General features: G+C 34.7%; 2 protein-coding genes across 6 annotated transcripts; both read left to right on the plus strand.

The window, feature by feature from the left end:
• Positions 4,815-12,372, plus strand: LOC109728747 (RRP15-like protein). Of its 5 annotated transcripts, none has more exons than XM_020259260.1 (9): positions 4,815-5,362; positions 5,488-5,589; positions 5,682-5,766; positions 5,875-5,894; positions 5,995-6,055; positions 7,184-7,278; positions 8,006-8,113; positions 8,227-8,307; positions 11,906-12,372. In XM_020259260.1, the coding sequence occupies exons 1-8, from the start codon at positions 4,934-4,936 to the stop codon at positions 8,290-8,292; spliced, it is 966 nt and encodes a 321-aa protein (XP_020114849.1). In that variant the 5' UTR covers positions 4,815-4,933; the 3' UTR covers positions 8,293-8,307; positions 11,906-12,372. The 5 variants fall into 5 exon arrangements, with proteins under 5 accessions (XP_020114849.1, XP_020114853.1, XP_020114852.1 ...); XM_020259264.1 differs by lacking the exon at positions 11,906-12,372 and adding an exon at positions 11,168-11,883; XM_020259263.1 differs by lacking the exon at positions 11,906-12,372 and adding an exon at positions 9,988-10,111.
• On the plus strand, positions 10,131-13,474 carry LOC109728520. Its single transcript, XM_020258937.1, has 3 exons — positions 10,131-10,445; positions 11,906-12,091; positions 12,499-13,474. The coding sequence occupies exons 1-3, from the start codon at positions 10,157-10,159 to the stop codon at positions 12,717-12,719; spliced, it is 696 nt and encodes a 231-aa protein (XP_020114526.1). The 5' UTR covers positions 10,131-10,156; the 3' UTR covers positions 12,720-13,474.

A 17,157-nucleotide genomic window follows, 5' to 3' on the forward strand; every position in this document is an offset into this window, starting at 1 on the left:
AAAGCTCTTTTAGGTTTTTATGTACAAAATATACATAAAAACACACAAAGAAAGCTAGCCTTGCTTTCCAACCTAAAACAGCACTTAGGCGCCAGCTAGTTCTAATTTGCTTTAGCGTCGAAACAACAGAGGCTCCACGACTAGCGTGGCCACGTTAGGGATAATCTATCAAAATAGGCCGTTAATATATTTTACGGTCGACACCTCAAATCTGGCTTATTTTGATTAGAGTTATTTTCATCTATTAATTTGGTTACTATACTAAATTTAATGAAAATTTCATTAAGCTCACAATATTTTATCCTTGAGTAAATATACCTAAATTGTTTTTTTTTTTTTATCTAATGCTTTAATTTTTAAAATTATATCAAGTTATTTGTGTTTTATTGCTATTATCATGGTGTTATCACCGACTTGGTGTGCTATCAATTGGTTATTGGCTTGCTTAGTATCTTGTCGTTGTCGAGATATTGTGTCATATGTTCAATTATATTTGTCTTGATGTTTATTATCACATATTGATGATCTAATATCTTTATTGCCGGCTTGGAAACTTTTTATGATCTATCAGGTTTGCTAATAATTCAATTGTCTATTTGGAGGTTTACTTTTTGTCCCTTTTTTTCGTAATATTTGTCTAATCTCTATAACACAATGTACTTTTTAGAGTTTCCCCTTCTCTATGTCTTTATGCACAAGGTAATAATGATAAAGAAAGTCCATGAGATTTGAAATGCTCTTCTATTATTTTATTAAAAATAGTTTATTTTTGGGGCAATTTCTTATATACCCCTATAAAGTCCTCCTCTTTAATATCTACCCCTCAAAAAAAGAAAAACTTTCTTACCCTTCAAAAAACCCAAACACTTCCAAAAAAACCTAAAAAATAGGAGTATATAAGAAAGAAAGAGAAACTTTTCAAGGGTATATTTGAAACCAAGGAGTAAATAGGAAATATCACAAGTTTACAGTGATAAAAAAGGTATTATCTCTTTATATAATGCTAATAATGGTGATCTTCTATCTTTTCTCTCCTTACTTAGGACAGCTAGAGATTCAACTTTTATGCAGCACTTTTTTACCCTATTGCCAATGTTTTTACACCTTACAGTTAAATAAAATCATTTTTTTTTTTAACCTGGCTTTGAACCTCACCTTGCAGTTATATAAATTTTTTTTTTCCTATATTATTTTTGACTGGTTTTTCCTTCTTTCATGTTGAGGTGGATTGTGGTCAAATTGTTAGTTGCACAGTGTTTTTTTCAATTAAAAAAATTCTCTTTTTATTGGTTTGTGTGCTCTTCTTTAGGCTTCTATTTGCGAACTGATTTTAATGTTTTCTGTTGTTTCCTTTTCGTTCTCACCTACTGTCAGTAGTTGGTTTAGTTTGATTTTCAATGGTGTTGTTGTTTTACTTTACATACTTTCTCCGTGTTGAGTGATTAGTTCTTTGTTGTTGAGTGAAGTATTGGAGGTGGTTTGTATTTTAATTTTGTCTAAGCTGAATTGTTCCTTTTGACACTTGGAACCAAATTATTTCCAGTGGCTTTGTGATGATGACAGATAATATGAGGGCTTTCTTCACTTAACACTCTTTGATTGACACAATTTGATGATATTAGAGATTATTTCGTATAATGAATGTAGTTAATCTCTTTTGGCGAATTGAAATCTGATTAAATTTGAATTTGTTGTTTTGTAAATGTATTTGTACAAGCCTAAAATTATTTTCTCCTTTTCTTTTCTTTTCTTTTGCTTCCTACATTTAGCAAAAAAATTAATTTTTCCAATACACTTTCCCTTGAATCTACCTAGGTAGGATCATTATTGTATTGTTCAAGTTTGTAGAGAAAATAATAGAAGAGTTTGCATATTTTGCTGAATTTAAAGTAAGGGATCAGTAATTGGCAAATTTACATGAACTATGCAAATTTACATGAACTATGCAGTGTGTGTTAGCCATTATTAGTTTGCATCTATGGAATGGATAATAAATACAATGCTAGAAGATCTGTCATTGAAAATTGATAACTTTGTAATCTACAGTCTTAAATTTAGAAAATTTATGAAGTTAAATAAGTATTTTCAATAATTAATACCAAAATAGGTAGAGACTTAAATTTAGAAAATTTATAAAGTTAAATAAGTATTTTTCATAATTAATATCAAAATAGGTAGAGCATAGAAAAACATAGTATAGAACAATGATTACGTTGTCATGTTGCATCGACAGACTAAATATAGTATATATATTGTTGGCTCATAGATGTATGAAAATTGGATCTTTATAATTTAACGGTAGTTGAAACTAACTATTGTTAATGTAAAATTTTCTTATACTTTTTTTTAAGCTTTCTTTGCATTTTGTAGTAATTTTATGATAACAACTATGATGTCTATAGGCAAATATAATGATCTTTTCTTTTAAGAAGAATCTAATTTGGGTCCAGAAGGAGAATAGGAAAGATAATATCTTTATATCATTAGTTAAATATGAATTAAGTCTCTTCAGTTTGCTCTTTATTATTTGTAATTCTTTTCTCATAATATTCTAAATATTTATTGAGTATATTTATATAATAATTTGTTTTTCTCATAGAGTTTTTTTTTTCTTTTTTTTTCGTTGTTCTCCATTGGATTGTAATTCTATTATTAAAACTTTCATTGTATTTTTCATCTTAGTAAGTCCAATCATATGTGGTTATATTCTTTTGGTTTTTCGTCATATTTTTATTTATTTATTTAATATGTAAATTTTTACTAAAATTTACCGGCGCATCGGGTGGGTCCCTGCACTTAGGGGTGGAAACGAGCCGAGCTCGAGCGAGCTTACCTCGGCTCAAATTCGGCTTGAAATTAATTTCAAGCTTAAATTTAAGCTCAAGCTTGGATTGAAATTAATTCGAGCCGAGCTCGAGCGAGCCTAATTTCGAGTCGAGCGAGCTCGAGCCCTAAACGAGCCGCTTGAAATTCTCAACATCATACAATCAATAGTTTAATTTGTATAGAACATTATCTATAATTTGATACAAAAATATGTCTAATAGTTCAAAGTACAAATAATTATATATTTATAATATGAAAAAAAAAATTATGAGTTGAATATCTAATCTTTTTAGCCTCACATGTCTTATCTTCCGCCTTCAATCTCCATATTATTCATTTTCATATATGCAGTCAAAAATAAATAAATTATATAGATAAATATTGGATTAAACTATCCAATCATATATAACAAAAATTAAAATTTTATATGAATAATAATTTTTTACTTTAAAAATATTCTGTATATTTTCTCAAGCATACAATTAATAGCAAGGTAGGCAACGGCAGGCATATATTGTTACTTGGTAACTTTGAGGGCTTCCGGCTTGGCCGCTTAGGGTGAGAGACAAAAAAAGAGAAAGAGAAAAATATATTGAAAATTTAGAGTTCTGTGAAAGAAAGAAACAAAGGAAAAATGTATAAATTTAGTAAACTTTTGCTCTTTTATTTGTCTATTGGGTTTGTTTTTATAGGCCAACAACATTGGCCCAATTTTAACTAAATTCAGATTATTCACTCAGCCTATATATAATTAAAATATATTATATTTATATATTTTTTAATATATATATATATATATATATATATATATANATGTGAGACTCGTCTCGCTAGCCCGTCATCCAGACCCTAGCTCAGCCGAGACTCGCCACACATGTCCAACTGGTGAACCGGCTCTGATACCAAATATAACGATCCAGCCCACTAGTAACAATAACTCGTTGGGCCCAAACCACCAGCCCAAAATGCTTAAGCTCAGTTATTATTACTAGTGTCTAAGTCTCTTATAAACCTAATGATAATCCCATTCGCATCCGATGTAGGATTATTGGGGTGTCACACACTTTTATAGGCTTGATTGTCTCTTATTCTCCAAATAATTTGCTTTATTTCATCAACACAATGTAGGATAAGAAATTACTAACGGAGAACGAAGACAAAGGAAAAAGTCTGTACAATGAAGGTAGCCAAATTATTGCGTGGAAACAAGATGAGGCAACAGGAGAGATAATGTCGGCAAAGCGGATCAAGAAGAAATGAATATGTTATATATTATATTACCTTATTTCAGTGTGAATTAACATCTTTATGTTTTTCATATCGTATTGTCATGATTGTATTGTTGCTATTACATTTTCCTAAAAATTAATATTCTCTTTTCTAATTTAAAATCAAAAATTTCAAACTCTAATATTTCAATATTTGCTTGCCGGCTTATTTTACTTTATTTTTTTTCTTGCCGAACAATTAAGCATTTTAAAATATATTTATATTCTTTTATAAAAACTTGCTATTTAAAAATATTTTTCTTTCTCCAAATGTAATATTAGATTTCATGAAAAAATTAAAAAAATTAAAAAAAATTAAAAAAAAAATAATTTAAAACTCTATTCATTCACCCGTTACTCAATTATTATGTTATAACTCCGTGCATGCACGGGTTAACTTGCTTGTTAGTTAAATATGAATTGAGTCTCTTCAGTTTGCTCTTTATTATTTGTAATTCTTTTCTCATAATATTCTAAATATTTATTGAGTATATTTATATAATAATTTTTTTTTCTCATAGAGTTTTTTTTCATTGTTCTCCATTGGATTATAATTCTATTATTAAAGCTTTCATTATATTTTTCATCTTAGTAAGTCCAATCATATATGATTATATTCTTTTGGTTTTTCGCCATATTTTTATTTATTCATTTAATCTGTAAATTTTTACTAAAATTTTTACCGGCGCATCGGGCGGGTCCCTGCACTAACTACTGAGACTAAAACTCGTTAATAATATCGCACAACTGAGGGGGGGAAGGGGAGGAAACTGCAGGTGCTTTATTCTTCGGCTCCAGCGGGCGGCGGCGGCGGAGCTAGGGCACGCACCGTCGTTGCAATGCAGGCAGATCCCAATCCCATGAAGCGAAAGAGAAAACCCATAAAGAGCAAAAATCCGAAGAAGAAGAAGACGACGACGAAGCCCTCGGGGGCCATGGCGGCGGTGGCGGAGGCGAAGCGGAGGAAACCTAGCAAGAGGATGCTCAAACTTTTTAAGAAGAGGGCCCAAAACTACCACTCCGACTCTGACGACGACGATGAAGAAGAAGTTGTCGAGGAAGGGAGAAGAGGAGAAGCGACGCCTAGTGATGGGAATGATGAGGATGGGTCGGCGGATTCCGAGAGAGGAGGAGGCTCCGAAGGCGACGACGAGGGTGATGGCGAAGGAGGACATCGTGGCGGGATCACGAGGTTTGATGAAGGGTGTAGGGCGTTTAGGGTTGCTTTCTCGAAGATTATGAAGAGGAAGCTCCCCAATGATGCACTGGTTCGTGTTCTTCGAAGCAATTTTAGATTCTTTTTTTCTTTTTATTTTTTATAGTTTGGTTATGAGGGCTTGGTTTCCTGATTAGGGTTTTGTTGTTGTTTTTTTTGTATTTATTTCGGTGGTAGGGTCCTATGTTATCGGCGCACAAGAAGCTGGTGGTGGAGAAGCTGGTGGAGGAAGAAGCAGAGCACAAGGCAAAAGGGGAGGCGAAGAAGGAGAAGATTTTGGTGGGTTATTTCTTTAGAAGCTCCTATTGACATATTATGCTTGTATATTGAGAATTTGAATTAAGTCATGTGCTTGTGGTTGTGATTCATAGCAGGCATTGGAAAAGGGGCATGTAAAGCTTGCAAATTTCTTGGATGCAAAGGAGAAGTCTCTTATTAAGATTGCAACAAAAGGAGGTATATAGTTGGCAAATAATGTGCTACTTTATGTCTAAGTTAAAACTGTTATGCTGCTTTGCTGACTAAAAAATATTCCACCTTGCATGTTTGGTGCTGAGATTTCAGTTGTAAGGCTATTTAATGAGGTAATTGAATAGTTTGATTGGGTTAGTTCCTTTTTTGTTACTTTAAGATTTGAATAAAGAGTCTGGGGTTTAATTTTTTACTTCAAGCTGTTTTCCACAGGTTAGCAAGGCACAAATTTCTCAGAGAGGTTTAAATCCTTCAAGAACAAAAGTTGCAAAAGGTACTTCTTTTTTCAATGCCCTTTACTGCTTGTGTTGTCTTTAACTCTTTGTTGGATACGTATTCGTAAAATCATTGAATGTACAGAGACTGTAGGCTTCATCTTCTTTCTGTTTGAAAACGTTGTAGCATGGGAATTCCTCTATTGTAATTGTCGTTGTTGTTGTTTTTTTTTTCCTGTGATGGTTTATGCTATATAATAAGAGAGTATGAGTTTGAGTATGTTATGATCCTATCAATTAGATAATCTGTCATATGTTCGAGTCAGAATTGAGCATAATCTGTAGTTAACCTTCCAGGGTCATCCATAAAGTAACATTGGCGAGCATGATCATAATCCTTTATATAATTTCTTATGTACATTTTATGTCATTTAGGATTATTCTTAGTCCAACTTCTTTTGTAGCCCTCCATGTTGAGATGCTTTTTCTCGCATCCTAAGATTGGCTTGAATCTATCCTCCAGTTATGCTTAACCTTTATTTGGTGTTGCTGAATCCTTCTAGTAAATGAACTATCTTTCAATGAAATCACTTAAATAAGGATATTAGGCCGTCAATGAATGATTTATTAGCTGCAAAACATTCAAGCTTTTTTGAGCTATCAAACTCACTGTATAGGTCACACGCGTCTGTGTAATTTATTAAGTGTATATGATTTTGATAGAAGTATGTACGTATAAGCTGTGACATGTAAAAGTAGTGCCCTTTACTTTGCACGAACTTATATATTCAAGCTAAGAGTTTTTGTAGAACAAGGATCTGCTATTGCCTAGGATACATAGTTCTGCTGTGCCTAGGTGGTGGACTTTGTTGAAGCTCCCAAATAGGATGGCATAGGGTGTTAGGCAGGTGCTTATGTGAGAATATATGCCTGTTTCTAATGTACACAGGACAGAGATTTATAGCTTATGAATTTGAATAAGAATCACTGTTATGAGTTATTGTAGTAGGGAAAGATAGAAAGAAGACTCTTAGGGGGATCTTCTACTCTCTTTCAATCGAATTTGGTGTTGCAAAAGTTGTTCTTTGAGTTATAATATACTATCGAAATTAATATTTATTTGTTATGTTATTGTGGTTAATTGGTCTTCTTATATTCTTCTTAAAATTGTTTCTTTAATTTCTTAGAGTTGGCAAAGCAAAGAAAACGGACCTTCTCACCAGAGCTAAAGAAGTCATCAACTCAAGGTCATGGAGACCACTTGCCATTCAATTCATCCAAGGTACTCATTGTCATTTGTAGGGTCACCTTTTTTTTAAATGGATTACTTATTACAAGAGTTGAGTATTTCTGTGTTTGACTTTAACTAGGAAGAAATAGTAAGTTTTTCAAGTGCCCTGCTTCTGATGAACTTTGTTACCTTTTCTCTGCTTTACAATTTGCAGATGTTCCTTTCTTGAGTGTTTCATGTAACACATTTTTATCTTGCTTCTTCCAGATTTTCATATAGATTAAGCAATTATATATTGTTGGAAAGAAGATGTTATCAAATTTTCTTTGCAAAGATGTTATCAATTTTCGTTCTTATTTCTTAAAAAACTTTGATTTAATGATAAACAAATTAAACATTTCCTATGATGCCCACATTTGGCATTTCCTTATTTAGTATAATAGAGAAGCTGACTCCCTTTGGAAATCGGAAAATAGGATTTAAAGACCATTTGGTCAACTACATAAGGCCACTAGTTGTTGTCGGACAGTAATTTGGTAGACACTGCTTACTTTGCATTATGCTGGAGATACAGTTTCTTGAATATGCGTATGAGATATCCTCACACTATGTAATCAAACTGTTGGGATAAAATGTGGTCGAATTTACGAAAAGTTGTTGTCGAACAGTAATTTTGGCCTCTTAATTTATCTAGTCATGTCCTAATCAAATGGCTTTTTATCATTTGGCTGATTTTGACTATCTTGGACTGTAATACTAATAGCGTGGTTGCTTTCAGCTTTCTAATTCTGTGGAGAAAGAAAATGATGATGAACTTGGGTGGGCGCCATTACGTGATAGTTACATGCTTACTAGTTCCAAGTTGAAGGACTGGGACAAAATGCCAGTAAGAATTAACTAGGCATTTATTTATTTTTCTTTTCTGCAGAATTAACTGAAGGTGTATAGTTTTATTTTCAACTATTATTTCTCTAAAAACATAATAATCTTTTCATTTAGGATCCTGCTGCATCAGTTGGTCAGGATGTATTTCCTATGGAGAGTAGCTCCTCTGACGAGGAATAGAAGTCCCAGAATAAGGTAAATGCAGTTATATCATCATTCCATAGAAATAATATTCACTCTTATGAAGCGCAATCCTTAGGTGAATGTAAATTTTGTTCTTTACCACCATATGGAAATAGAGTAGGGGTAATGCTTACATCTAATCTATGATGGGAGCGATTCAGAAGGACTATATAAATTGCTAGATTGGGCCAGAATCAGGCCAACCAAATTTAACTTGGCACAAAAAGTGGCTGGGCTCAGACGTTGCTTAGATCTATTAGCAAAGCTATTACACAAGCTGGGGCCAGATGTGCTCAGAAGCCTTGCTATTCACTGTTTTTTGTGCATGTATCAGAAGACTGCATATTCCATTATCCCCTAGACAACAGAAAACAACCAATAAGAGGACTCCTGGCGCTCCAGTGACAGGATTTGCCTTGATTTCTTTGAGCATTGAGATACTTCTTTTTTTTTGGATATTAAATTTGTGGTTTTCTTCCATAGCACATCATGTTTGGGTGTATTACCTTAGTCATATAAAGTCTGGATATCATGATAGTAGTGTAGCATCAAATTCATAAGTGAGCTTATCTTCCTGTTCTTTTGCATATATATCAATTAATAACCTATGTTCCACGTTATTGTTATGTTATTCTTCTTCTTAAATCTCCAGTTTGTTAGTGGCTTAAAGGCAAGGTCACCAGAAATTTTTGTAGATGATAAATCTCAGTTTGTTATGATGCTTAAGTTATTGAAATCAAGCTGAATAGTTATTTATGCAAAGTAAAGGCTGTTACTGTGTCATGTGAAGGATGTACAGAGCTTTTCATCAATTTGGATATTTACCTCTTATGATTTCTAATTTCATTGTACCATTAGGAGTAAATGAACCGACTACAATTCCATTTAAGCATGTTGCAGGTTCTAGTCAACACTTATGTGGCTCCTTTTTTATTTTCTCTTTTTTTTTTGGTTGACTAAGCAAGTTGCAGATGGTTTAGTTCCTTGCTAAAGGTTCCCATTGGTTCTGTGATTCTTCTTTTGACATGTAACTACGAATTATTCAAATTGTTCATGGGCAAAAGAAGTGTACAAGAAAAGAACTTGTCAAGAGTTTGTGTACATATAATTGCATTACAGAGGGATGAGTTGGTGTGTTGAAACATGCAACCCTGGATTGGGTTAGAATCCTTGTCGGCTGCATGTAAGTTCTTGTTTTGTATCTCAGATGATATATTGAGAGCTTACTCAGGCATTCGAGATTAGATTAGATAAGAAGCTCCACTTGGAAGAAATAAAGTCGTGCTTTCGATAAGCTTTTCAGTAGTCAAACAACCTCTTCCAAAATTGTTATTCTCTTTTACATTATGCACAATCTGATCGTTTGATGTGATGCACATACATAGTTGAAATAAATGTTTGTTAAATAAAGCTTCATTTTGAGTATTGTTTTTTTCATTCTTTTGTAACTTAAAAGTGTAGAAGGTCGAATGTTATAGACATTTATTATGGTATTTATATTTATTAGGCAACAAAAATAAAAATATTTTACCAAAACAAATCTATTTACTGATAATAATGAATTTATATTTGAGCAACCTATGTATGTATAGTTGGCGAGCACATCTGGTGCTCAATTCAATATATAATTTAATGAAGGATTGGCTCGAGATCCGGTTACTTTACTAAGTTTGGTAAATAAACCATTAGCAGGCCTATGTTGGGCTCGTTCACAGCCCATTATTTACCAACTGAAACTTGGTAATAATAACGCGCAACTGATGGGGGGAAAGGGGAGGAGGAAGCCGCAAATGCTTTATTCTTCGTTTATAGCACTATAGACGAGAGAGTGGGAGAGACACGAACTACTCAGCTGGCGCACATGCTACTCCACGGCGGAGGCGGAGGCAGCGATGGTGGTGCCGCCGCAGCCGTGGCGATGGCGAGGATGCTGGTGAGGTGTTTCTCGAGGAAGCGGGGCCAGGACGTGCGGCGGATAAACCCTAAGGTGCTGAGGGAGGAGGCGTCGGAGATCCCTAAGGGACTATACCAGATCCGTCAAGGATCACGGGCCTCTCACTGTCGCCAACACCTGGAACTTCGCCAATGTAGTAAAAAATGGCGACTTGGCTACTACTCTTCTCTTCCCTTCTCTTCTCCTCTTCAGTGGCGTTGAAAAAAAGATTATTTTTCTTCTTTTTTTTTTTAATCAATAAAGTGGCTTTTCGTTTATCTGACTTAATTTGGAGTTTGTAGGGTCTTTTGATGGGTGGAATAGTATAGGTGTGAGGGTTGGGCATGCATGTAATGTGTTCGATGAATCGTCTGTCTGATCCTGAGTCTTGGAAATTTAACCTTTAATAGTTGCTATAATCGATTTGTATTGCTAGCTCCTTTATCATTGTGTTTTCTTTGGCATTTCTATATATTTGTGTTAGTTTCGTGTTGTGACCTGAATTTCAGTTGGTTGATAAGGAATATGTCATATATGTTATTGATCATACATAAGAGGAGAAACCTGATTGGTTTAATAATGCACTTAGTGGGAATTGATTGGACGCGGTTACTCGTCGTAAGTTCACTTATGTTGGTTAATGTCAGAATGGAATGCTAAATCATTGTGTACTAACTTCTTTATCATTTAAAAGCAGTTTTTTTTTTTGTTTCCTGCTTTTACCATTGTACCTATTTACTGTTTTAGTATGTCGCCAAGTCCTTGTGATGTCATAATGCATCTTGATTTCTGAAATTAAGGTTGTAGGGATTTATTCAGTAGTTGCATGTGCTGTTGCTCGACATATTGGGAAGCGAAATCCATATGCGATAATCTGAATAATGATATATATTTTTGCTAGAGAGATCATTTAGTTACTAATTTTTCATTACTTTCTAGTTCTGGTGGTAAATCTGATAAAGCTTTTCAAAATGGAGCCTGAGAAAGGGTGATGACAATGCGAAGGAATGAGTAGTTAAAAAGTTCCCAGTTCTATACTTGAACACCTAGCTGGCCGATCGAATTTTTGCTATGTATATTGGTTTTGGCTAGCTAATTTGTTGACTACATTTTACCTGGGAGAGGAAGTGATATCTCTTCAATATCAATTTGTAACTTTTTCCGCTTGTCTAGCTTTCAATTACACCATGACAACCGCAATAGAAATACTTGTATCAACCATCAGAAACTCTCTTCTCTTCTTTTCTTTTCTTCTTCTTCTTCTTCTTGTTTCTTTGGTATGAGCGAATTTATGGAATATGTTCTTATTTACTTTCTGGAAAGTCACAAAGTTTTAATGTTGTAACTTTTCTTTTGACCCTTTTGCTGTTTTTTTTTTTTTGTATTATGCAACTAGCGCTCGATTCATTCATTAAGCAATCTAGGCCCTGAACCTTTTTCTAAACAACTCATCTACCATGATTAGTTATTGACATGAAGAACATACGCATGCCTATTTCTCTTCTAATAAACAGAGTTCTTAGGTGTTTGGCTATCCTCTTTCATTTAACAATGTGTAAGATTCTTCTTTATCTGAAGGCAGAAACTTATGACGCTATTTAACTATCAATAAGGATGTGAGTGTTAATGGCTTTAACAGCAAAACCCACATGAAGATAATGCTTAAATGGATGACAGGTTGCAAGATGCTGAAGCTGTCATGTACCCACATTGGCTCTTCCAAAAAGTTCGTTTGTTCGACTCTTCCTGAAGATCCGAAGGCTGCTCAGCCGACGACTCCTTTGCCGGTGACTGAGACCGTGAAAATTTCCGTACAGGGTAAGAAGGAGAGGAGGCCGAAACCGTCCCCACCCAAAAAAGGAGGTGAGGCTTTATGCTGATCTTACATAACTTACATGACGAGCTTATATTCTTTGCTTTTATGTTGGATTTGAATTTCTTTTTTGAGAGGGAAGTCACTGTTAAATTTTCGTGTTGAATCTCACTTGAAAGCATTGATGAACTTATTGATTTGTGATGAAAAATACTGCATGGATGATTAATGATTTTGATATGCCCCTGTTGGTGATCATTGCGGTATTTTAGTGTTGTTCTTCTGGAGGATCGTCGTGGTATTTAGTTCAATGGTAACTCTTAATATTAAACTGTTGTTCATTAGATAACGATACACTGGTGGTACCTGATTTTATTGAGCTGTTGTTCATGTTAGTTTTGTTTTTCATTGCATCAGGATGTGCCATAAATTATTTAATCTAGTGTTTATCATGTAGTTTTGCCCTGCAAAGTGTCGGAAACTCGTCACCTATATATCAGAATTTGCACAATGAAGGAGAAGGAAAAAACTCCATTTGATCCATTAAAAAGAAGAAGTATAGAATACAAGAGTTCATCCTTGTTTGCTCCAATTGAATGGCGGATTATCACGTATCTCTTGTTCCTTGATGAAGCTCAGCTAGTCTTTGAACCCTCAGAGGCGGCGGCCAACGGGTGATCCACAACTTGAGATCTCTTCTCCTCTTCTTTGCTCTCTTTTGCTACTTCATTTGTTGGTGCATCCTCCTTGTCCTCGGGCTTTTCCGGCACCACTGCTGATGACTCGGGCTTCAACTCTTCTTCACCGGTCGTCGTGGCTGGGTCGACAAGTTGGGGCTCTTTGGCTTTTGCAGCCTCGGCCTATCAAGTGTGCACTTTGCTTCACGGTCTCTCTCATGAGGGAAAGAATATAAAGTGCGAAGAAAAATGAGGCCCCTTGTATTAGTACCTACTTGATATTCTCAAGAAGGATTTCAAAATGTTTGGGTTGATTTATTCGGGGTCTGTTTCAGCCAGGGTAGATCTTCTGCAGAATTGATATTTGAGCAGAGGCGATCAAAACTCTAGCCTGTGCTTTTCTTGGCTAAATGCTGACTATATCATTCCAAAGTAGAGAAGCTTTTACAAAATGGAGGCACATAGGCATAATTATTTGGCATTTCAGATTGGACTTAGATTGAGTAAAATGAGAGGCCGCTGTTGGGGCAGAAGGTTTAGTGATTTGATAGCATCGGCTAGATGGGGAGTTGAATTTGAAGCATCCTGTTGTATTCCGTTGAGGACCACCCAACTCCTGATGCTGCCTACGAGTAGTCGCTAATCCCTTCTTGTGACCCAACATTGCAGTGTATCATGTATATGCAGTGTAATAGAATCCGAAAAGCTGTGCGTGTTTGTGAGGCCTACTCCAAGAAGCTCATGCCAATTAATTAATAACCCATACTCCAAGCATTCACTAGTGAACGTTTTAAAATATGTTTATCCTTAGGCGATGTAAAAATGCCTTTGGACACAAAAACTATCGGGTGTAGTAGGGCTTAATTGTAACCTATAAACCTTTTCTAATGTTTGCTTTCTTTGATCATCATGGCATCAGAGCACTAACACAACCCAAATACAAGGGACTAAGAAAAAGAAGATCCAATTAAAGGGGAGGTTAGCCCGACCAGGACCAACCCAAAAAAAAAAAAGAAAAGGTGAAGTTCTCCAATATATTCAAAAGGGAGTAACCAATTAATAATATATGGAGAGAATAATTATATATTAAAGGGGGTAAAGTTCAATCCACTTAGGGTGCGTTTGGTTTGCGCTATCTTTTTAAAATTTCTAGTAATCTAATAGAAATAAAAAAATATGACGGTGTTTGGCTAAACGCACTAAGTAATCTAGTTGGTAATATTGGATTTACTTGGGAATGAGATGCATCCCAAATTACTAATCTCATTCCTTTGAGGGAGGGTGGGTATCCTTATATTAATGGATTGGGATAATTATAATATGTCTAATTTCTTTCTTTCTTCCTATCCGCCGGCTAGTTGGTATTATTTTTCTTTACACTCTAACCTCGTATCTCTCTCTAAACTTATCTTTTTCTCTCTAAACTTCAACTCTTTTTCTCTCTCTAAACTAAGCTATTTCTCCCCCTCTTTTTTTAAAATCTCAACCCTTTCATTCTCTTTAATCTCGACTCTATTTCTCTCATATTTCTTTAATTATGCTCTCTCTTTCTAATCTATATTATCTCTTTTTTTTTCTAAAAAGATGTTGAAATTTCTTTATAGTATTATTTAAAATTAATTAAAAAAAATTAATTAATTATATATTTTTCGTCACTACAATAGAATTAGGTTATAGAGATACATGTTTGGGACACTTTTGTGTAAGTGTCTCATTTATGCCAAAACTTAAAAAAATATCTATTAATGCCTAAATATAAAGCTCAATCCAACCAAAAAGAAAAGATTTCTCTACTCAATCCACGCCACCCAGCCCATTCGTCCCGATTACAAACAAAAAAGAAAAAAAAATTAAAGAAAAATCGAGTACCATCTCCCTCTCTCCCCTCACTCAATCTACTGAAATCCTAGACGAAGAGCCCTTTCCTCTCGTCTTCCTCCGCAATCGCAGCCAACGAGATAGAGTTTCGGCGGTTGCTAAATGCTTAAATAAGTGTTTGTAAATTAGCAGCACTCTTTTTAGGTTATAGCGACACTCTTTAACTGTCGCTATATACCTAGCGACTCCACATATAGCAACATTTTTTAAAAGTATAAGTAATTTAGCCAGCATCACTTTTTTTGACCTGTACCGACATTTAAAAGTGTCGCTATAGACCGTTTTTGTTGTAGTGCGTAATCTTAAATAACATTGACTAAACAATATGACCGTACGAACCNATATATATATATAGAGTGAGGCTACTATGCTATCGGAAGCACGGAGCCTGCCGTGCTTCCAGCTCGTTTTCGATGTTGTGACTTTCGAATCGTCAATCAGCTTCGTTAAACTTGATCTAGAGTATTTGGAGTACCTAGAAAATAAATTTTATTATTTTTCGATATCATTTGCCTAGTGATCGAATGGGCTCAAAATCAACAAATTTCAATAGCCGTAGTAAGCCGTTTGCAAGTTTAATGGTGTAGAAATATTCAAATCACGTGAAATTTTGATAGAAAATTCTTTATACTATATAAAACAAGATCAATATCTTTGATTTAAAATTTTAATGTCATATTATTATATTTTGTAAGATTTTTATTTTCTGTCGTTGATTTTGAGCCCCTTCGTTCACTAGGCAAATGATATCGTAAAATCATAAAATTTATTTTCTAGGTACTTCAAATACTCTAGATCAAGTTTAACGGAGCTGATCGACGATTCGAAAGTCGCAACATCGAAAATGAGCTGGAAGCACGGAAGGCTCCGTGCTTCCGATAGCATAGTAGCCTCACTATATATATATATATATATAGTGTTGAGCTAGAATGCTATAAGTAGCAAATGTGTTCCGTTGTCTTCCATTTATTTTCGATAATGGAGCCTCTAAATCATTTGTGCTCGTAGGTTTTTGGCCATTGAATTAAGGAATGTGCGGTTAAGATGATAATAGTCTTCTAGGGTTGAGTGGATGGTTGGTTGAATATTATGATCTAATAGATGAAAGTGACAAAAAAGGTAGACCTAAAGATAGAAAACTTACCAGCACCAAGTGCTTGCTGCTTTTACAAGCACCATAGTTGGACTCCCTATCTCTCTCTGTCTATATATATATAACTGACATGTAAGTACTAAATATTATTCCAATTCTTGCTTAGAATATGATAACATACATAAATATAGAAAGATTGTTAGAATTAATTTAACTGACACACTCTGGGCCTACAGTCATGTAAGAAAACTATCAAACACATTCTTAATTTTTAATGAATAAATTTGGTCCCAAAATTTAAATATGCAAGTTAAAGAAAACAACACTACAACAGAATTAGGTTATAGGGACACATGTTTGGGACACTTTTGAGTAAGTATCCCATTTATGTTAAAAATTAAAAACACATCTACTAATGCCTAAATATAAAGCCCAATCCAACCAAAAATAAAAGATTACTCTACTCAACCCACCACACCCAATCTATTTGGCCCGATTACAAACAGAAAAGAAAAAAAAAAAGAAAAATCAATTACCATCTTTTCTTCTCTATTCACTCAATCCACTAAAATTCTAGACGAAGAGCCTTTACTATCGTCCTTCTCCGCCACCGCAGCCAACGAGATAGAGTTTCGGCGGTTGCTAAATGCTTAAATAAGTGTTGGTAAATTAGTAACACTCTTTTAGGTTATAGCGACACTCTTTAACTGTCACTATATACCTAGCGACCCCACATATAGCAACACTTTTTAAAAGTATCGGTAATTTAGCCAGCATCACTTTTTTTGACCTGTACCGACATTTAAAAGTGTCGCTATAGACCGTTTTTGTTGTAGTGCGTAATCTTAAATAACATTGACTAAACAATATGACCGTACGAACCAAATACCGAAATATTATATTTCTAGTAATAGGATGAATAGGAATAAGATTCTCGGATATCATTTTACTCTAAGTAATCTTTCATAGTGCGAACCAAACGCGTCCTTAGATTAAGGAGCTAGAAAGTAATTCGGAGCCATCACATTAGCATGCAAATGCAGACTTGTTCGCAACGTTTGCAAGTCTAGTGTTAAGTATCATTTTGCGCACACTAGCCCCCACAGATTCAAGCATGTAGAGAGAAGTAGGGCCCGATTGAGCATACACTGCATTGCCGAAAGTAGCAATGGATGCACAGTGTTTCCATTTTAACAAAGGCGGCCGATCAGTCACAACACAAATTAACTGCATAAACCTGCTTTATCCTAATTACTTATGCAACTACAAGAGGATAATGAATATATAAAAGATAAAGCAAGCACCGTGTAGTAGCAAGAGAGAAGAGGGTAATCACTGTAGAATACGGCTTTTCTTTTGTGTGTAGGTTGTTGGGAGCGTGTGGGTGCGAAATTGAATTGAGGTGAAACCGTTTTGACGAAAAAATGGATGATTTGGGTCAAGTTTTTACTACGACGGACTAAAGTGC

This window comes from Ananas comosus, linkage group 24, assembly GCF_001540865.1.
Source record: "Ananas comosus cultivar F153 linkage group 24, ASM154086v1, whole genome shotgun sequence".
In the NCBI taxonomy this organism is placed as follows: Eukaryota; Viridiplantae; Streptophyta; class Magnoliopsida; order Poales; family Bromeliaceae; genus Ananas; species Ananas comosus.

What these genes read in the sequence shown, in the direction of transcription:
- LOC109728747 (XM_020259260.1), top strand. Translation starts at nt 4,934, where the DNA reads ATGCAGGCAGATCCCAATCCCATGAAGCGAAAGAGAAAACCCATAAAG. An exon ending in TGCCATTCAATTCATCCAAG is followed by an intron (nt 7,279 to 8,005) that starts GTACTCATTGTC and finishes GGTTGCTTTCAG; the next exon opens with CTTTCTAATTCTGTGGAGAA. An exon ending in AGGACTGGGACAAAATGCCA is followed by an intron (nt 8,114 to 8,226) that starts GTAAGAATTAAC and finishes CTTTTCATTTAG; the next exon opens with GATCCTGCTGCATCAGTTGG.
- LOC109728520 (XM_020258937.1), top strand. Translation starts at nt 10,157, where the DNA reads ATGCTACTCCACGGCGGAGGCGGAGGCAGCGATGGTGGTGCCGCCGCA. An exon ending in CTCTTCTCCTCTTCAGTGGC is followed by an intron (nt 10,446 to 11,905) that starts GTTGAAAAAAAG and finishes AATGGATGACAG; the next exon opens with GTTGCAAGATGCTGAAGCTG. An exon ending in GTCCCCACCCAAAAAAGGAG is followed by an intron (nt 12,092 to 12,498) that starts GTGAGGCTTTAT and finishes TTTATCATGTAG; the next exon opens with TTTTGCCCTGCAAAGTGTCG.